The sequence below is a fragment of the Ambystoma mexicanum genome, chromosome 5q (genome assembly GCF_040938575.1).
Source record: "Ambystoma mexicanum isolate Mex_15411 chromosome 5q, UKY_AmexF1_1, whole genome shotgun sequence".
Taxonomy (NCBI): Eukaryota; Metazoa; Chordata; class Amphibia; order Caudata; family Ambystomatidae; genus Ambystoma; species Ambystoma mexicanum.
Window position 1 is genome coordinate 1,344,151,728 of NC_090933.1, and position 21,688 is coordinate 1,344,173,415.

Sequence of the window (21,688 nt, forward strand, 5' to 3'; positions counted from 1 at the left end):
TCACCCAGACAGCGGTGCGGGTCGCTGGGAGAAAGAACTGGATCCACGCATCCCACGTCAAGAAACTTCCTCACCCTGTGCCACACGTTACAGAAGAAACAGAACCCCTCGCTGATACTGCAACCAACGATCCCAAAGCAGTAAGTAGCACTGAGAGTGTGTCGAAGAATCTCTCTGAGCCCGTGAGGCTTGGGGAAGCTGTCATTTTGTCTCCACACTCTCCAAAAGTTTTGCATCCGGAAACTGCTATTTCTAATTCAACATCTTCACTTGCTTCCAACATGTTGCTTCCAGCAGGAAGTGACGACATATTGTTTCCGGATCAATCAGTACCGGGAAAAGTAAGGTACAATCTACGTTCATGAAAATAGACTTACGGCACAGTTTTGCTGTGCATCTAATAGACTTACAGCATGGTTTTGCTGTGCATCTGATAGACTTACGGCACGGTTCGGCTGTGCATCTGAAGAAGAAAAGGATCATCGAGGGCTTGTTTTTTTGCCCAAATTTGAGAAAGGAGATTCTGTTGGCTAGGGTTGTGGAAGGGCTAAGAAGTCGCTCGACTGGGAGGTCGCCAGCAATGAACTTTAGGGTATCCATTTGAAGACTACAATGCCTGCTACCGCTACCACTCGGATGGGACTTGTAAATAAGGGGGTGACCAACCGGGACAATGGACAAAATGCCTGGGCCCCGAAAATGTATTGCTGTATTTTTATAATGATATTTGGGTTTTTAATAGTCGCTGCCTTAGGATTGTGGTACCTCGAGGAAACTCATTCTTTAGAACTTTTGTTACCTACTGAAAGTGCACCTATTGTTCCTACTCCCTTTGTACATTTGCATACTCTATCCCCTCGGGATTCCCAGCACAGACAAAGGTACCACAATAACACTCTACTGCTTATTATGAATGCTACGCATGCCATTTTTAATAAATCTAACTGTTGGGTCTGCTCACATGTACCGCAACACGGGGATAAGGGGCTAGGTTGGTATATTCATCCTTTACCTTTGACAACTGCTTTCTATGCCTCTCTTAGAGCACTGTTCTTTGGCCGGTGGAATGATAGCATCTCAGGGAACTTTGATGGCACCAATTTGAATAGTTTTGAGAAACGTGTTTTGACTCCCCTGGGATGATCGCTTTTCGCAAACAGGAGTAAACCGAATGTTGCTTCTATTAGACCTTCTGATAAACTGTCTCGTCCTTTCCAATCTTTGATTTCCTTTAAGATGGCTCCAATAGGCAATAAGGATGCCATGCCTCCTTCTTACACTGTTAACCATAGCGCCGATTCAGTTTCTTTTTGCATACAGAGGAATGGAACTCAGTCGATGGGAAATTTTCTAGGTTGTGCCAACGTTGCAAATTTGAATTAGGGAAAACAGACCTTTGTATGTAGGCGAACCTGTCTACTTTGTCTGCGGTAATGTAGCATTCCCATGGTTGCCCAGGGATTGGCAGGGATCCTGTTATTTAGGGATCCTGTTACCTGGGGTGTTTATAGCTAGCACAAGAGAAGTTTTGAAGGCTCGTCCACGGCGGGACGAGAATGGTGACACCCCAGCACAAATCTTGGGAGATATAGCTAAATCAGTTGTGCCATTTTGGGGGCAGATAGCGAATTCAGAAGATATCAGAAAACTAGCGAGAGTACTGGAGAGAACCATCAACCGGACCACGGACATGCTCTATAATATGACGTTAGAACAAAAGGCGATAAGATTAGTAGCACTTCAAAACCGAATGGCATTAGATGTCATTCTGGATGAGCGTGGTGGTGTGTGTAAATTAGTGGGGTCCGCTTGCTGTGTTTTCGTACCAGATTCCTCCCCAACTATCTTCAAGGCAATACAAAATCTGCACGTCCTTATTTCCGAATTGCATGCTCCCGAGGGAAACTGGGATCTAATCGCTTGGTTCTGGGACTTCTTGCGATCTTGGGGTTGGAAGGTTCCTTTTGGTCTTGCTAATTATTTTGGGAATCCTGTTGTTTCTTTGTTGCTGTATTCAGTGTCTACCTGGTATGTGTTCGATGCTAGGGGGATGTTGCGCACAAGCAATAGGTTCGATAGGACATAAAGTGTATGCCCTGGATAAAACTTGCAACGAATATGTGTTGAAAGATATTTTAGCAAATGACCTAATGGCAATAGATATTTCCGATAGTGATTGAGGGTGCATGGACGATGATGCATGGAGTTATTTGCAAGGAGATCCAAAGTAGTGTTTAGCACTTGGCATAGGCCAAAAGGAGAGTTTGTCAAAAGAGAAATCATATTGTGCCTCCTATTGCAATGAATATATGAATATTGGCATACGCCAAGCTGCTCGAAAGTCTCTTGCGAAAGAATCCGTGTTGCAAGGTCCTGACCTTAAATCAATGTAAGTCGTCATTTTAGGTCAATCCACCATTTTTGGATTAGCTTTGCAAAAGTCACCCCGTGAGTTAAAATGGTGGACGATGTCATTCCAGAATACAACATGGCCGTATTGACCTCTGTACATAGCTAATATGTAACTTGCGTGCAGGCCACTTGTTGAGGTCGTGAACTGAGACCTTGTCCGTCGTTGACCTGTGTGTAAAAGGATTACTCATGCAATGAAACTAATCCACGAGCATATGTCGAAACAATGTATTCAAATACTGAATGTAGAACATCTGTTTCACCACATTGTATTAATGTTTAAGAAGGCCTGCATGGAAAATCTTAGAATACACAGTTCTTGCATAGGCTTGTTGATACATGTATTAAAGGCAAACCGTTTATATGCGGTTGTTTGAGACTTGGCATGAACCCTAGATCGGTGATGTATTAAATGGAATATTAACCCGAAGTGGGGCTGGACATCGTGCCCACCAAGTGTATAAAAAGCAAATGCATTCTAATGTACAACGTGTCTCACTGAACACACTGAACCACGCTGGAGTTTGTTGTGTTGTACTGAGGGCCGATAGCTATCTGATTTGGCTCTGTTTTTGTAATTGGATTCAGTATAAAATAAAGTACTTTGTATGTTCCTTTGTAACCCATGTTCGGTGTATTTTGGGGTACTCAGCCTCGATATTTTGATTTTGTTTTCACACCATGGCCTCTTGCCTTCCATCACCTGTTACCTTGATCTTCCCGAAGTCCTGGGAAGCCCTGCCTCTGTCACTTCCCCCTGACTGGCTGTTGGGTGGAAGTTCCGTATATGGTAGTGTGGGGAAGTGCCGACCAGACTGGCTGGAGCCTTCTCAACGACCGTATGTTGTGGGTACGCCTGTGGGTGGGACGTGGGTGAATGGAGTGTGTGACAAATACGTATTCTGTGTTTTGACTGTCAAGTATCTGGTGTTTCACACAATGGTTGGGACAGCCCTGCCCGAAACCGGTATGAATGCAGCTTGGAGTGTTGAATGGCTCGGTACTTGTCCCAATACACATAACTTGTTGTGAGTGTCTGGAGAGAAGTGAATGGCCTGAATACCTTGTGTGTCTGATTGGCTGCCTGCCTGAATGGCCGTAGTCGTGATTGGATGCTTGAGTATGACCCAGCGGAATGAATGGGAGATCAACAGTATATCTGGGGACCTCTCACTGGAATCGTGTTTGGAAGCTGTAGTCCACTACGACGAGTAACTCGAGTAACTGAAGCTTAACCTTGAGCCCTGCTGGATGAGAAGAATTGATGTTGCTCTTCTTCGCAATCTAAAAGCTGTTGTTCCTCAGGAACTGACCCAGAGAGGACCTGGTAAGGCGCCCTCTTCCCGAGCTACGAGGGACCATCGTGCACAGCTGATCTTTGCCTACACTCCCTGGTAGACAGACCTCCGAAAGGCTGCCGACCCGATACGGGGATTGTTGCGGAACTCCAAGGAGAAGCGCCCGGACTGTAGTCCACCACTGTCGCCGACTGCCATCGCCAACTGGAGCCGCTGTGTTCCCGTTGCCTAAGAACTTCATTGATCCAAGGACGCTCTCATCCGTATCGTCGCTGCTGTATCCTGCCGGAGAAGGCCTGACCGTCAACGCGCCGAGGAGCATCCACCGGTGGGTTTCCCGCCACCCAAAGACCACAGAGAAGCCGACGACTCGACGCCCTTGCTGGGCCACAGTTCTTCAACTCTTTGCGGTCCAGAACTATTGACATCGATGCCCCGCATGCCTCTTCCTTGCAGGACGTTTACGCTTCCCCGTCAACGAGCACTGCTAGGAACGACGCAGCCACTTCCCCGCCGTAGCTCGACCTGTTCTCCGTCGGACATTCGACGACCCGTGACTCCTGCCTTAAAGGGAGGGCACTCAAGAAAGGTTGTCGATTTCCCCGACGAGGAACGCTACAACGCCAAGGTACTTTGGGGTTGCAGAACTATTGGAAAGGCTAGTGTGAACAATATATGGACTGGGCTTGTATCTTTCTTCTACAGTTTGCCCAGGTGGGGGGATCTTCACACAGTACTGTGTTTAACGATAGTTATCAGTATTCTGCCAATTGCTCAACCATCTTGCTATCCTTCATCTCTCTACTGCTGATTTCCTCTTTACTTTGATCTGTGTGTCTGACCGTATGCACTTTAATAAGGTCTAATAACATTAGTGGTACCACTTTAGAATTGTACATATTTACTGTTGTGGATTTTTGGAGTACAACGTGAAGTTATCATGATCGTGTATATGACTTTGAATATTAATGATATAAAGACTGTGTTTTAACCGATACAGTGTGTGGACATTCCTTCGTGGGTGCACGGGGACTACATTGTATGTAAGAACCAGCTCAAATCACCTCCCGAGAAGCTAGGTCTTGATTGCTCGTCCATTGCTACCGTTATAAACAATCTTGGCAGGGGTCTCTGTGTCTCTCCTCTACCAAATAGAGAGTGGAAGTACAGACCCGCCCTCCATTTTTTACAGTGACCCAGTGAGTATTGATCAGAGCCTCTCCTGCTGGCAGAGAGGGAAGGCTCTCAGTGACTGATGCCATCACTGCCTCTGCTCTGCACTGAAGAGGTGAGGTAGAGATGTGACCCAGGGAGTATTGATCAGAGCCTCTCCTGCCGGCAGAGAGCGGAGGCTCTCAGTGACTGATGCCATCACTGCCTCTGCTCTGCACTGAAGAGGTGAGGTAGAGATTCGACCCAGTGAGTATTGATCAGAGCATCTCCTACTGCATGAGAGGGAAGGCTCTCAGTGACTGATGCCATCACTGCCTCTGCTCTGCACTGAAGAGGTGCAGTTTGAGATGCAACACAGTGAGTACTGATCAGGGCCTCTCCTGCTGGCAGAGAGGGAAGGCTCTCAGTGACTGATGCCATCACTGCCTCTGCTCTGCACTGAAGAGGTGCGGTTTGAGATGCGTCCCAGTGAGTATTGATGCGGGCCTCTCCTGCTGGCAGAGAGGGAAGGCTCTCAGTGACTGATGCCAGCACTGCCTCTGCTCTGCACTGAAAAGGTGAGGTTGAGATGCTACCCAGTGAGTATTGATCAGAGCATCTCCTACTGCGTGAGAGGGAAGGCTCTCAGTGACCGATGCCATCACTGCCTCTGCTCTGCTCTGCACTGAAGAGGTGAGGTAGAGATGTGACCCAGTGAGTATTGATCAGAGCATCTCCTACTGCACGAGAGGGAAGGCTCTCAGTGCCTGATGCCATCACTGTCTATGCTCTGCACTGAATAGGTGAGGTAGAGATGTGACCCAGTGAGTCTTGATCAGAGTCTCTCCTGCTGGCAGAGATGGAAGGCTCTCAGCGACTGATGCCATCACTGCTTCTGCTCTGCACTGAAGAGGTGAGGTTGAGATGCAACCCAAGGAGTATTGATGGGGCCTCCCCTGCAGGCAGAGAGGGAAGGGTCACAGTGAGTGATGCCATCACTTACTGCTCTGCACTGAAGAAGTGAGGTAGAGATGCGACCCAGCAAGCATTGATGGGGCCTCTCCTGCTGGCAGAGAGGGAAGCTATCAGTGACTGATGCCATCACTGCCTCTGCTCTGAAGAGGTGAGGTAGAGAGGCAACCCAGTGAATATTGATCAGAGCCTCTCCTGCTGGCAGAGAGGGAAGGCTCTCAGTGACTGATGCCATCACTGCCTCTGCTCTGCACTGAAGAGGTGAGGTTGAGATGCAACCCAGGGAGTATTGATGGGCCCTCCCCTGCAGGCAGAGAGGGAAGGGTCACAGTGAGTGATGCCATCACTTACTGCTCTGCACTGAAGAGGTAAGGTAGAGATGCGACCCAGCAAGCATTGATGGGGCCTCTCCTGCTGGCAGAGAGGGAAGCTCTCAGTGACTGATGCCATCACTGCCTCTGCTCTGCACTGAAGAGGTGAGGTAGAGATGTGGCCCAGTGAGTATTGATCAGAGCATCTCCTACTGTGCGAGAGGGAAGGCTCTCAGTGACTGATGCCATCTCTGCCTCTGCTCTGCTCTGCACTGAAGAGGTGAGGTATAGATGTGACCCAGGGAGTATTGATGGGGCCTCCCCTGCAGGCAGAGAGGGAAGGGTCACAGTGAGTGATGCCATCACTTACTGCTCTGCACTGAAGAAGTGAGGTAGAGATGCGACCCAGCAAGCATTGATGGGGCCTCTCCTGCTGGCAGAGAGGGAAGCTATCAGTGACTGATGCCATCACTGCCTCTGCTCTGAAGAGGTGAGGTAGAGAGGCAACCCAGTGAATATTGATCAGAGCCTCTCCTGCTGGCAGAGAGGGAAGGCTCTCAGTGACTGATGCCATCACTGCCTCTGCTCTGCACTGAAGAGGTGAGGTTGAGATGCAACCCAGGGAGTATTGATGGGCCCTCCCCTGCAGGCAGAGAGGGAAGGGTCACAGTGAGTGATGCCATCACTTACTGCTCTGCACTGAAGAGGTGAGGTAGAGATGCGAGCCAGGGAGCATTGATGGGGCGTCTCCTGCTGGTAGAGAGGGAAGCTCTCAGTGACTGATGCCAGCACTGCCTCTTCTCTACACTGAAGAGGTGAGGTAGAGATGTGTCCCAGTGAGTATTGATCAGAGCATCTCCTACTGCGCGAGAGGGAAGGCTCTCAGTGACTGATGCCATCACTGTCTATGCTCTGCACTGAAGAGGTGAGGTAGAGATGTGACACAGTGAGTATTGATCAGAGCATCTCCTACTGCCCAAGAGGGAAGGCTCTCAGTGACTGATGCCATCACTGCCTCTGTTCTGCACTGAAGAGGTGAGGTAGAGATGCGACCCAGGGAGTATTGATCAGAACCTCTCCTACTGCGCGAGAGGGAAGGCTCTCAGTGACTGATGCCATCACTGTCTATGCTCTGCACTGAAGAGGTGAGGTAGAGATTTGACCCAGTGAGTATTGATCAGAGCCTCTCCTGCTGGCAGAGAGGGAAGGCTCTCAGTGACTGATGCCATCACTGCCTCTGCTCTGCACTTCAGAGGTGAGGTAGAGATGCGACCCAGTGAGTATTGATCAGAACCTCTCCTGCTGGCAGAGAGGGAAGGCTCTCAGTAACTGATGCCATCACTGACTCTGCTCTGCATTGAAGAGGTGAGGTAGAGATGTGACCCAGTGAGTATTGATGGGGGCCTCTCCTGCTGGCAGAGAAGGAAGGCTCTCAGTGGCTGATGCCATCACTGCCTCTGCTCTGCACTGAGGAGGTGAGGTAGAGATGCTACCCAGTGAGTATTGATCAGATCCTCTCCTGCTGGCAGAGAGGGACGGCTCTCAGTGACTGATGCCATCACTGCCTCTGCTCTGCACTGAAGAGGTGAGATAGAGATGTGACCCAGTGAGTATTGATCAGAGCATCTCCTACTGCCCAAGAGGGAAGGCTCTCAGTGACTGATGCCATCACTGCCTCTGTTCTGCACTGAAAAGGTGAGGTAGAGATGCGACCCAGGGAGTATTGATCAGAACCTCTCCTACTGCGCGAGAGGGAAGGCTCTCAGTGACTGATGCCATCACTGTCTATGCTCTGCACTGAAGAGGTGAGGTAGAGATTTGACCCAGTGAGTATTGATCAGAGCCTCTCCTGCTGGCAGAGAGGGAAGGCTCTCAGTGGCTGATGCCATCACTGCCTCTGCTCTGCACTGAAGAGGTGCGGTAGAGATGCGACCCAGTGAGTATTGATGGGGGCCTCTCCTGCTGGCAGAGAGGGAAGGATCTCAGTGACTGGCCATCACTGCCTCTGCTCTGCACTGAAGAGGTGCGGTAGAGATGCGACCCAGTGAGTATTGATTGGGGCCTCTCCTGCTGGCAGAGAGGGAAGGCTCTCAGTCACTGATGCCATCACTGACCCGTCTCTGCACTGAAGAGGTGAGGTAGAGTGGCGTCCCAGTGAATATTGATCAGAGCCTCTCCTGCTGCCAGAGGGAAGGCTCTCAGTGACTGGTACCATCACTGCCTCTGCTCTGCACTGAAGAGGTAAGGTAGAGATGCGACCCAGTGAGTATTGATGGGGGCCTCTCCTGCTGGCAGAGAGGGAAGGCTCTCAGTGACTGATGCCATCACTGCCTCTACTCTGCACTGAAGAGGTGAGGTAGAGATATAACCCACTGAGTATTGATGGGGGCCTCTCCTGCTGGTAGAGAGGGAAGGCTCTCAGTGACTGATGCCATCACTGCCTCTGCTCTGCACTGAAGAGGTGAGGTTGAGATGCAACCCAGTATTGATGTGGGCCTCTCCTGCTGGCAGAGAGGGAATCCTCTCAGTGACTGCTGCCATCACTGCTTCTGCTCTGCACTGAAGAGGTGCGGTTTGAGATGCAACCCAGTGAGTATTGATGCAGGTCTCTCCTGCTGGCAGAGAGGGAAGGCTCTCAGTGACTGCTGCCATCACTGCCTCTGCTCTACTCTGAAGAGGTGAGGTAGAGAGGCAACCCAGTGAATATTGATCAGAGCCTCTCCTGCTGGCAGAGAGGGAAGGCTCTCAGTGACTGATGCCATCACTGCCTCTGCTCTGCACTGAAGAGGTGAGGTTGAGATGCTACCCATTGAGTATTGATGTGGGCCTCTCTTGCTGGCAGAGAGGGAAGGGTCCCAGTGAGTGATGCCATCACTTACTGCTCTGCACTGAAGAGGTGAGGTAGAGATGTGACCCAGTGAGTATTGATCAGAGCATCTCCTACTGCGCGAGAGGGAAGGCTCTCAGTGACTGATGCCATCACTGTCTATGCTCTGCACTGAAGAGGTGAGGTAGAGATGTGACCCAGTGAGTATTGATCAGAGTCTCTCCTGCTGGCAGAGAGAGAAGGCTCTCAGTGACTGATGCCATCACTGCTTCTGCTCTGCACTGAAGAGGTGAGGTCGAGATTTGACCCAGTGAGTATTGATCAGAGCCTCCCCTGCTGGCAGAGAGGGAAGCTCTCAGTGACTGATGCCGTCACTGCGTCAGCTCTGCACTGAAGAGGTGAGGTAGAGATGCTCCCCAGTGAGTATTGATCAGAGCCTCTCCTGCTGGAAGAGAGGGAAGGCTATCAGTGACTGATGCCATCACTGCCTCTCCTCTGGACTGAAGAGGTGAGGTAGAGATGTGACCCAGTGAGTATTGATCAGAGCCTCTCCTGCTGGCCGAGAGGGGAGGCTCTCAGTGACTGATGCCATCACTGTCTATGCTCTGCACTGAAGAGGTGAGGTAGAGATGTTTCCCAGAGAGTATTGATTGGGGCCTCTCCTGCTGGCAGAGAGGGAAGGCTCTCAGTCACTGATGCCATCACTGACTCTTCTCTGCACTGAAGAGGTGAGGTAGAGAGGCGTCCCAGTGAGTATTGATCAGAGCCTCTCTTGCTGGCAGAGGGAAGGCTCTCAGTGACTGGTACCATCACTGCCTCTGCTCTGCACTGAAGAGTTGAGGTAGAGATGCGACCCAGTGAGTATTGATGGGGGCCTCTCCTGCTGGCAGAGAGGGAAGGCTCTCAGTGACTGATGCCATCACTGCCTCTACTCTGCACTGAAGAGGTGAGGTAGAGATGTAACCCACTGAGTATTGATGGGGGACTCTCCTGCTGGCAGAGAGGGAAGGCTCTCAGTGACTGATACCATCACTGCCTCTGCTCTGCACTGAAGAGGTGAGGTAGAGATGCGACCCAGTGAGTATTGATGGGGGTGTCTCCTGCTGGCACAGAGGAGAGGCTTGCAATGACTGATGCCATCACTGCGTCAGCTCTGCACTGAAGAGGTGAGGTAGAGATGTGACCCAGTGAGTATTGATGGGGGCCTCTCCTGCTGGTAGAGAGGGAAGGCTCTCAGTGACTGATGCCATCACTGCCTCTGCTCTGCACTGAAGAGGTGAGATAGAGATGCTCCCCAGTGAGTATTGATCAGAGCCCCTCCTGCTGGCAGAGAGGGAAGGCTCTCAGTGACTGCTGCCATCACTGCCTCTGCTCTACTCTGAAGAGGTGAGGTAGAGAGGCAACCCAGTGAATATTGATGGGGGTGTCTCCTGCTGGCAGAGAGGGAAGGCTTGCAATGACTGATGCCATCACTGTCTCTGCTCTGCACTGAAGAGGTGAGGTAGAGAGGCGTCCCAGTGAGTATTGATCAGAGCCTCTCCTGCTGCCAGAGGGAAGGCTCTCAGTGACTGGTGCCATCACTGCCTCTGCTCTGCACTGAAGAGGTGAGGTAGAGATGCGACCCAATGAGTATTGATGGGGGTCTCTCCTGCTGGCAGAGAGGGAAGGCTCTCAGTGACTGATGCCATCACTGCCTCTGCTGTGCACTGAAGAGGTGAGGTAGAGAGGCATCCCAGTGAGTATTGATCAGAGCCTCTCCTGCTGCCAGAGGGAAGGCTCTCAGTGACTGATGCCATCACTGCCTCTGCTGTGCACTGAAGAGGTAGAGATGTAACCCACTGACTATTGATGGGGGCCTCTCCTGCTGGCAGAGAGGGAAGGCTCTCAGTGACTGATGCCATCACTGCCTCACCTCTGCACTGAAGAGGTGAGGTAGAGATGCGACCCAGTGAGTATTGATGGGGGCCTCTCCTGTTGGTAGAGAGGGAAGGATCTCAGTGACTGATGCCATCACTGCCTCTGCTCTGCACTGAAGAGGTGAGGTAAAGAGGACCCAGTGAGTATTGATCAGAGCCTCTCCTGCTCGTAGAGAGGGAAGGCTTCCAGTGACTGATGCCATCACTGCCTCTGCTCTGCACTGAAGAGGTGAGGTAGAGATGTGACCCAGTGAGTATTGATCAGAGCCTCTCCTGCTGGCAGAGAGGGAAGGCTCCCAGTGACTGATGCCATCCCTGCCTCTGCTATGCACTGAAGAGGTGATGTAGAGATGCGACCCAGTGAGTTTTAATCGGGGCCTCTCCTGCTGGCAGAGTGGGAAGGCTCCCAGTGACTGATGCCATCACTGCCTCTGCTCTGCACTGAAGAGGTGAGGTAGAGATGCGACCCAGTGAGTATTGATGGGGGCCTCTCCTGCTGGTAGAGAGGGAAAGCTCTCAGTGACTGATGCCATCACTGTCTCTGCTCTGCACTGAAGAGGTGAGGGAGAGAGGCGTCCCAGTGAGTATTGATCAGAGCCTCTCCAGCTGCCAGAGGGAAGGCTCTAAGTGACTGGTGCCATCACTGCCTCTGCTCTGCACTGAAGAGGTGAGGTAGAGATGCGACCCAATGAGTATTGATGGGGGCCTCTCCTGCTGGCAAAGAGGGAAGGCTCTCAGTGACTGATGCCATCACTGCCTCACCTCTGCACTGAAGAGGTGAGGTAGAGATGCGACCCAGTGAGTATTGATGGGGGCCTCTCCTGCTGGTAGAGAGGGAAGGATCTCAGTGACTGATGCCATCACTGCCTCTGCTCTGCACTGAAGAGGTGAGGTAAAGAGGACCCAGTGAGTATTGATCAGAGCCTCTCCTGCTCGTAGAGAGGGAAGGCTTCCAGTGACTGATGCCATCACTGCCTCTGCTCTGCACTGAAGAGGTGAGGTAGAGATGCGACCCAGTGAGTATTGATCAGAGCCTCTCCTGCTGGCAGAGAGGGAAAGCTCCCAGTGACTGATGCCATCCCTGCCTCTGCTATGCACTGAAGAGGTGATGTAGAGATGCGACCCAGTGAGTATTAATCGGGGCCTCTCCTGCTGGCAGAGTGGGAACGCTCCCAGTGACTGATGCCATCACTGCCTCTGCTCTGCACTGAAGAGGTGAGGTAGAGATGCGACCCAGTGAGTATTGATGGGGGCCTCTCCTGCTGGTAGAGAGGGAAGACTCTCAGTGACTGATGCCATCACTGCCTCTGCTCTGCACTGAAGAGGTGAGATAGAGATGCTCCCCAGTGAGTATTGATCAGAGCCCCTCCTGCTGGCAGAGAGGGAAGGCTCTCAGTGACTGCTGCCATCACTGCCTCTGCTCTACTCTGAAGAGGTGAGGTAGAGAGGCAACCCAGTGAATATTGATGGGGGTGTCTCCTGCTGGCAGAGAGGGAAGGCTTGCAATGACTGATGCCATCACTGTCTCTGCTCTGCACTGAAGAGGTGAGGTAGAGAGGCGTCCCAGTGAGTATTGATCAGAGCCTCTCCTGCTGCCAGAGGGAAGGCTCTCAGTGACTGGTGCCATCACTGCCTCTGCTCTGCACTGAAGAGGTGAGGTAGAGATGCGACCCAATGAGTATTGATGGGGGCCTCTCCTGCTGGCAGAGAGGGAAGGCTCTCAGTGACTGATGCCATCACTGCCTCTGCTGTGCACTGAAGAGGTGAGGTAGAGAGGCATCCCAGTGAGTATTGATCAGAGCCTCTCCTGCTGCCAGAGGGAAGGCTCTCAGTGACTGATGCCATCACTGCCTCTGCTGTGCACTGAAGAGGTAGAGATGTAACCCACTGACTATTGATGGGGGCCTCTCCTGCTGGCAGAGAGGGAAGGCTCTCAGTGACTGATGCCATCACTGCCTCACCTCTGCACTGAAGAGGTGAGGTAGAGATGCGACCCAGTGAGTATTGATGGGGGCCTCTCCTGTTGGTAGAGAGGGAAGGATCTCAGTGACTGATGCCATCACTGCCTCTGCTCTGCACTGAAGAGGTGAGGTAAAGAGGACCCAGTGAGTATTGATCAGAGCCTCTCCTGCTCGTAGAGAGGGAAGGCTTCCAGTGACTGATGCCATCACTGCCTCTGCTCTGCACTGAAGAGGTGAGGTAGAGATGTGACCCAGTGAGTATTGATCAGAGCCTCTCCTGCTGGCAGAGAGGGAAGGCTCCCAGTGACTGATGCCATCCCTGCCTCTGCTATGCACTGAAGAGGTGATGTAGAGATGCGACCCAGTGAGTTTTAATCGGGGCCTCTCCTGCTGGCAGAGTGGGAAGGCTCCCAGTGACTGATGCCATCACTGCCTCTGCTCTGCACTGAAGAGGTGAGGTAGAGATGCGACCCAGTGAGTATTGATGGGGGCCTCTCCTGCTGGTAGAGAGGGAAAGCTCTCAGTGACTGATGCCATCACTGTCTCTGCTCTGCACTGAAGAGGTGAGGGAGAGAGGCGTCCCAGTGAGTATTGATCAGAGCCTCTCCAGCTGCCAGAGGGAAGGCTCTAAGTGACTGGTGCCATCACTGCCTCTGCTCTGCACTGAAGAGGTGAGGTAGAGATGCGACCCAATGAGTATTGATGGGGGCCTCTCCTGCTGGCAAAGAGGGAAGGCTCTCAGTGACTGATGCCATCACTGCCTCACCTCTGCACTGAAGAGGTGAGGTAGAGATGCGACCCAGTGAGTATTGATGGGGGCCTCTCCTGCTGGTAGAGAGGGAAGGATCTCAGTGACTGATGCCATCACTGCCTCTGCTCTGCACTGAAGAGGTGAGGTAAAGAGGACCCAGTGAGTATTGATCAGAGCCTCTCCTGCTCGTAGAGAGGGAAGGCTTCCAGTGACTGATGCCATCACTGCCTCTGCTCTGCACTGAAGAGGTGAGGTAGAGATGCGACCCAGTGAGTATTGATCAGAGCCTCTCCTGCTGGCAGAGAGGGAAAGCTCCCAGTGACTGATGCCATCCCTGCCTCTGCTATGCACTGAAGAGGTGATGTAGAGATGCGACCCAGTGAGTATTAATCGGGGCCTCTCCTGCTGGCAGAGTGGGAACGCTCCCAGTGACTGATGCCATCACTGCCTCTGCTCTGCACTGAAGAGGTGAGGTAGAGATGCGACCCAGTGAGTATTGATGGGGGCCTCTCCTGCTGGCAGAGTGGGAAGGCTCTCAGTGACTGATTCCATCACTGCCTCTGCTCTGCACTGAAGAGGTGAGGTAGAGATGCTCCCCAACGAGCATTGATCAGAGCCTCTCCTGCTGGCAGAGAGGGAAGGCTCTCAGTGACTGATGCCATTACTGCCTCTGCTCTGCACTGAGGAGGTGAGGTAGAGATGCAACCCAGTGAGTATTGATGGGGGCCCCTCCTTCTGGCAGAGAGGGAAGGCTCTCAGGGACTGCTGCCATCACCGCCTCTGCTCTGCACTGAAGAGGTGAGGTAGAGATGCGACCCAGTGAGTATTGATGGGGGCCTCTCCTGCTGGCAGAGAGGGAAGGCTCTCAGTGACTGATGCCATCACTGCCTCTGCTCTGCACTTTAGATATACATTCAATGGAGCTTGTTCTAATTCCCCTGAAAACAGTCTTATTTGTGCATTTCTCATAACATATTTGAACATTTTCGGACTTTGCGTCACTGCTGACGTAGAGTTAAAAATGTGTTTTTTTGGCGAAGGAAACATTTAGAGTGCTGCAAATTCATCTGTGAGCTCACTAGTACCATGCCATTGCAGCCGTCTAATTTAAATTCAGCAAACATGTAATACATTTTTTAGTTCCAAGGGATACAAACTCAAAGTTTTACCTGACACAGAGTTCCATGGCATCGGACAGAAAAAGCCCTTCGACACAAAAAGTTGATTTTTTTTCCTGTGCACGTATAAACATTCAATGCTGCCTGTTCTAAATCCCCTGAATACAATCTTTTCTGTGCATTTCTCATAACGCCCCGCACATCATCAGCAGGGCCTGATCGTATGTGAGACTTCCCATTACGGGAAAGCGCCACATGTGATGCACGAACATCACTCAGAAACAAAAGGTGACTCCCAGAAATCCTGACCTTCGACTCAAGTCCAGAAAGAAAGTTGTGTTTTGTTTTAGGACACCCACGTTCGTTTCAACCTCACTTGGTTTAAAAATATTGAGAGGTGGATTTTTTCAGAGAGCATCATTGTTCCTCTGGCCTCAGGTCTAGTGGTTTTAAACAAGACCTTTTTTGTAAAATTCGTCAAACGTATGAATTTACTGCAATTTTTTATTTTCCTTGAAAAAGTGAAAGAATTTGAGTTTTGTGTAAAAAAGTGATCTTACATGGTTTTTTTCTCCAGACTAAGTTTTTTTTGCTCAGAATCATGTTAGGCTTTGGGCAAGTATGTTATTATGCTTTTCCATCTATCATCAAAAAAATCCTTTGGAGGGCGCAAGCATCACATGAGGCTCTCTGAAAAAATGCATGCTCAATATTTTTTTACAAACAAGGTGGGTTTCAAATGAATGGGGGTGTCCTAAACATTATACACCACTACTTATTTTTCTGGGCTTGAGTTGAAAGTCAGGCTATTAGGTTGACCTTGGGTTCACATGTGTAGTTTTGGTTGCACTCGTGACATCTCTGTTACACTTGTGCCGCTTTCCCGAAATAAGCTGATACACAGGTGTATCAAACACATTTTTTTTATTCCTGTGCATTTTTTTAACATTTGGAGGTATACATTCAATGCCGCTTGTTCTAAAGCCACTGAATACAGTCTTTTTTTTTGCATTTAGTGGATTTCTTGCAAAGTTTTTGAACATTTTCGCACTTTGCGTCACTCATGAAACAGAGAGAAAAATGTGTTTTTCTCTGTGAGGGAAAAAGTGCTGAATATTCAATTGTACACTCACGAGTACCATGCCATTGCAGTCATCTCATTTAATACAAGGGGGACAAACTCAAAATGTTATGCGACACAGAGTTCCATGGCATCGGACTGAAAAAGCCCATTGACACAAAAGATGTTTTTCCTGTGCACATTTTTAACATTTGTAGATATACATTCAATGCAGCTTGTTCTAATTCCCCTTAAAACAGTCTTTTTTGTGCATTTCTCATAACATTTTTGAACATTTTTGCACTTTGCGTCACTGCTGACAAATAGATACAAACATGTTTTCTTGGCAAAAGAAACACTTAGAGTGCTGAAGATTCACCCATGAGCTCACTCGTACCATGCCATTGCAGCCATCTAATTTAAATTCAGAAAACATGTAATACATTTTTGAGGCTTCAAGTATGACAAACTCAAAATGTTACCCCACAAAGAGTTCCATGCCATCAGTCTGAAAAAGCCCTTTGACACAAAAAGTTGATTTTATTTTCCTTTGCACATTTTTAACATTTGTAGATATACATTCAATGCAGCTTGTTCTTCCCCTGAATACAGTCTTTTTTGTGCATTTCTCATACAAATGTTGAACATTTTCACACTTTGCGTCACTGCTGATACAGAGATAAAAATGTGGTTTTCTTGGTGAAGGAAACACTTAGGGCCTCATTACGAGTCCGGCGGTAACCGAGGCGGTAAAACCACCTGGTTACCGCTGGACTCGTATTACCATTCCGCCTCCGTGACTCCCACAAATACCAGGGCATTACGACCCTGGTGTCCTGGGGATTCCGGAGGCGGAATTCGGTAAATCCCCATTCCCATTGAGTCCCATAGGATTCATGGGAATGGGTAAGTGGAAACACCGGCACCATCTTGTGATGGTGCTGGTGTTTCCACGTCCGTCTGCAGGTGGGCGGTGTTAAACCCGCCAGGTCAGACCTGGCGGAACATCACCTCCCGCCTGCAGGACTCGGGATCGGGCGGTCCGAAATTAACAGTGGAGGCGCGGGTTTACCACCACTGTTAATTCCAGACCACCCGACCTGTAATGAGGCCCTTAAAGTGCTACATATTCATCTGTGAGCTCACTAGTACCGTGCAATTGCAGCCATCTAATTTAAATTCAGCAAACATTTAATACATTTTTGAGATTCCAAGGGGCGACAAACTCAAAAGTTTACCCCACACAGAAATCCATGGCATCGGACTGAAGACGCCCTATGATACAAGTGAAAAAGTTACATGTGCAGGACACTCCATCTACACCAGTGGTAGGTGCCATCAGAAACACAAAAACTATATTTTGCCTTAACATGAAAATTAGTTACACCCTGGTCAGAGCGCCATATATGGCGCTCTGAGCAAGATGTCATTTTTTTCAAAAGCTGCCTTGCTTGTCCAATCTTCTTCATAAGATCCCACGTGCTAAATATATTGGCTAGCATTCTCAGTTAAACTGCAAACATGCAATATTAAGGTGTACTGGTTTCAACAGTTGTTGGATTCAGAATCAGTCCTCAACAGTGAACCGAGCAATAATGCCTCAGACTGGAATTTTCAAGTTTTCCTGCACAAAAAAGTTGCATATATAGGCTTCACCAGTGGAACTACACGTATTCCCTTCTCCCTTTCCATGGCGGCCATTACCGGCAACTAGTGTTCTTGACACAGGAGAGGGACAGAGAAGCGCAGAGAAGTGAGGTTGGAGTAAAGGGGGGAGTGGAGAAGCGGAAAAGGGGGGCAGGGATAAGGGTATGGGGATAAGGGGGAGCACATCCTTCAGTTAAAGATGGAAGGCTCTGAGCGGGGGCTATACTGTCTGGTAAAGCCCCTGTTCTGAGCCTCATCATTGGCTAGGAGGAAAGCCCCTGTTCTGAGCCTCTTCATTGGCAAGGAGGAAAGCCTCTGTTCTGAGCCTCCTCATTGGCTAGTAGGCCTAAGCCACGCCCCCACTGGCTACTAATTTGCGTTATACAATTCTTCGGCAAGGAGCGAAATTGAAAAAGGAAAGAGCATAACACATATTTTTAAAATAATTTGTATTGTCTATGGCAAGTATTGGCAAATAATGCATATTCAATATTTCCCTATTGTGTTCAAATGTTTGTGAGGAAAGCAGTACAGACTAGAGACTTGAACTATAACTATTCACTAAATATTTCCATCATGCTACTCTTCATGTTTAACATTCATACAAATGTGTGAACCACCATCAACAGGTGCAAATGTCTTTGGTGGAAGACACACAATGTCTGAGTTTGGCCACATTTCATAATATGAGAGAACGCTTGGTGATAAATCCCCACAGTCTTCCATGCCTTGACCAGATTTCCTGAAGGAGGCTAGTTCTCCAGAGTATTGCGTTCAGACTTCCAGAAGGTGGCTAGTTCTCCAGAGCATTGTGTCAGATTTCCAGAAGGAGACTTGTTCTCCAGATCATTGGGTCAGATTTCCAGGAGGAGACTAGTTCTCCAGACCATTGGGTCAGATTTCCAGAAGGAGAATAGTTCTGCAGAGCATTGGGTCAGATTTCTAGGAGGAGACTAATTCTCCAGAGTATTGGGTTCAGGTTTCCGGAAGGTGGCAACTTCTCCAGAGCATTGGGTCAGATTTCTAGAAGGATACTAGTTCCCCAAAGAATTGGGTCCAGATTTCCAAAGGAGACTAGTTCTCCAGAGCATTGGGCAGATTTCCAGAAGGAGACTAGCTCTCCTGACTATTGGGTACAGATTTCCAGAAGGTGGCTGGTTCTCTAGAACATTGGGTCAGATTTCCAGAAGGAGACTAGTTCCCCAGAGCATTGGGTCCAGATTACCAGAAGGTGACTAGTTCTCCAGAGCATTGGGTCAGATTTCCAGAAGGAGACTAGTTATACAGAGCATTGGGTACAGATTTCCAAGAGGAAACTAGTTCTCCAGAGTATTAGGTCTAGATTTCCAGAAGGAGAATAGTTCTCCAGAGTATTGGGTCTATATTTTCAGAAGGTGGCAAGTTCCCCAGAGCACTGGGTCAGATTTCCAGGAGGTGACTAGTTATCCAGAGCATTGGGTCACATTTCCAGAAGGAGACTAGTTCTCCAGAGTACTAGGTCCAGATTTCCAGAAGGAGACTAGTTCTCCAGACCATTGGGTCAGATTTACAGAAGGAGGCTAGTTCGCCAGAGTATTGGGTCCAGATTTCCAGAAGGTGGCAAGTTCTCCAGAGCATTGGGTCAGATTTCGAGGAGGAGACTAGTTCTCAAGAGATTTGGTCCAGATTTCCAGAAGGAGCGAGTTCGTTAGATCATTGGGTCAGATTTTCAGGAGGAGACCAGTTCTCCAGACCAATGGGTTAGATTTCCAGAAGGAGACTAGTTCTGCAGAGCATCGGGTCAGATTTCCAGGAGGAGACTAGTTCTCCACAGTATTGGGTCCAGGTTTCCAGAAGGTGGCAAGTTCTCCAGAGCAGTGGGTCAGATTTTCAGGAGGAGACCAGTTCTCCAGAACAATGGGTCAGATTTCCAGAAGGGGACTAGTTCTGCAGAGCATCGGGTCAGATTTCCAGGAGGAGACTAGTTCTCCACAGTATTGGGTCCAGGTTTCCAGAAGGTGGCAGGTTCTCCAGAGCATTGGGTCAAATTTCCAGAAGGATACTAGTTCCCCAGAGCATTGGGTGCAGATTTCCAGAAGGAGACTAGTTCTCCGGAGCATTGGGCACATTTCCAGAAGGAGACAAGCTCTCCTGAATATTGGGTCCAGATTTCCAGAAGGTGGCAAGTTATCCAGAGCATTGGGTCAGATTTCCAGAAGAAGAGTAGTTCTCCAGAGCATTGGGTCCAGATTTCCAGAAGGATACTCGTTCTACAGAGCATTGGATCCAGATTTCCAGAAGAAGACTAATTTTCCAGTATATTGGGTCCACATTTCCAGAAGAAAACTAGTTCTCCAGAACAGTGGGCAGATTTCCAGAAGGTAACTAGTTCTCTAGAGCAGTGGCCAGATTTCCAGAAGGAGACTAGTTCTCCAGAGTATTGGGTCCAGGTCCACCTGCCAACATGCCTCAGGAGTAGCGGGACAATGGTATGTTGCTGTGTGGATCCAGAGTTGGCCCAGATGAAAGAGTTTCTCTTTTGGAACTGTATCTACATTTTAAGAATGAACCAATCAAAAGAACAGAATCCCGGGTGCCAGTGTCACACTTTTAAAAAAAATTGTTTTAAATTATGTTTGGTTTATTACAAACGTTTCATGATATTACATACAAAAATCAATTTTAAAATCTCCAAATTCCATCCCAAATACACAATTCTTAAAGTGTCACATCTGCAGCCAATAGACCCTATTTGCCTGCTTATGCCCCTTGCAGCTGTGGGTGGATATAAGCTCAGGCAGATACAGATCCTCCTCCAGTGGCTGCAGCTGGCCTCATGACAGCAGGCCAGTGGGATCTGACAGGTCACATTTCTGGACATGCATGTGTGAGGTTATGCGCGGGTATTTCAGCTGCATTGGGATCAAGGTTCCCATGCGGCACCCCTTTGTGATCTCGCCACTTTGTCCATCCTGGTGTACGTTAAAGATTTTAAGACAGAATCCTGGAAAGAAAAGAAAAAAGAATAAGATCAATTTATATTTAGAGGCCAAGCTGAATAGCATGAAAGTACTTCTGATGACATTACACAATGGGCTCCTTTACACCGCTGTTGATGGAGCATATGGCACTGGCTATGATGAAGTTACATAATAGGATGATGACATTACACAATGTGGAAGCAGGGCCAGAGACAAGAGAATTGAGCAGAGAATGCTGTACTGAACGTCACACCAGACACGGACCAATCACGAGAAACAACAGACAGCTCGAACTAGATATCACTGCGCTGTTTAGATGAAGAACCTTGTAAGGCCCTGATGAAGGAAGTAGTATTCCGAAATGCATTGGCCACCCCTATAGGCACCTGCATGAACAGAGTTTTATTTACCTCACTATATTTTGAATTAAAGCTAACTACATGAAAAAGAATTGTAGTGCATATAATTCTTAAACCTTTGGGACTCAAATCCATTACTAACTAAAGGAATCCACTATTTAGTGGGCATAGGAGTGCAGCCCACACCGCTGGCTTCACAGCCAAGGTTTTCGAACATAGACATTACACAATGGGCCTCATTACGACCCTGGCGGTAAGCGCCCGTCATTAACGCCATGGCGTAATGAGCGTTTACGCCGTGGGACGATGGCGTAAAGAGCGCCACATCACGACCCATCGCGCACGAGCATTACGCCATGGCGGTAATGCAAATAACGCCATGGCGGAAAAGGCCCCTACCGCCATCGCTAAGCGAGCAAGGTGCCCATCCGCCAGCGTAAGTAGCGGCCACCGTAATTTACGGCCAGCGTAATTTACGGCCAGCGTAATTTACGGCCACCGTAATTTACGGTGGCCGTAAAAGGCCAAACCGGAAATAGCGTCATCGCGCCGGAACGGGAAGCAGCCTGTCGGCCATCTTTAAAAACACAATCCATCGCCATCCTACCAAACAACACCAGACCCAACCCTGACACCTGTCCCGACAAAACACCCACCCACCCAAGTTCCCGAAAATGCCGAAATGCGTGAAAAAGGCCTGTGACCGCCTGCGCCAGGAGCGATTCAGCAGGGAGGAACTCTGCATGCTAGCGGAGACCCTGCAGGACAACGCAGGTGTTGTTTTCTCCCCTGAAATGAGCCGGACAGCAATCGGGAAGAAGAAGGCCATCTGGGCCCTGGTGGCTGAGCGCGTCAGCGCGGTGGGGACCGTACCCCGCACCCCACAGCAGTGCCGGAAACGCTGGGATGACCTGCGCATACGGGTCAGAGCCGTCATCTCGGCA

The 21,688-nt window shown here is 49.5% G+C and overlaps 1 protein-coding gene across 3 annotated transcripts in view; it reads right to left on the bottom strand.

Moving 5' to 3' along the window:
* Positions 1 to 16,298: 16,298 nt before the first annotated feature.
* The window catches only part of LOC138498119 (leukocyte cell-derived chemotaxin-2-like), a 430,369-nt gene continuing 424,979 nt past the window's right edge, over positions 16,299 to 21,688 (bottom strand). For all 3 annotated transcript variants that reach the window (XM_069621983.1, XM_069621982.1, XM_069621981.1), the window contains one exon: positions 16,299 to 20,408. In XM_069621983.1, the coding sequence (XP_069478084.1) occupies positions 20,239 to 20,408 (170 nt within the window). In that variant the 3' untranslated portion in view covers positions 16,299 to 20,238. The remainder of the gene's footprint in view (positions 20,409 to 21,688) is intronic.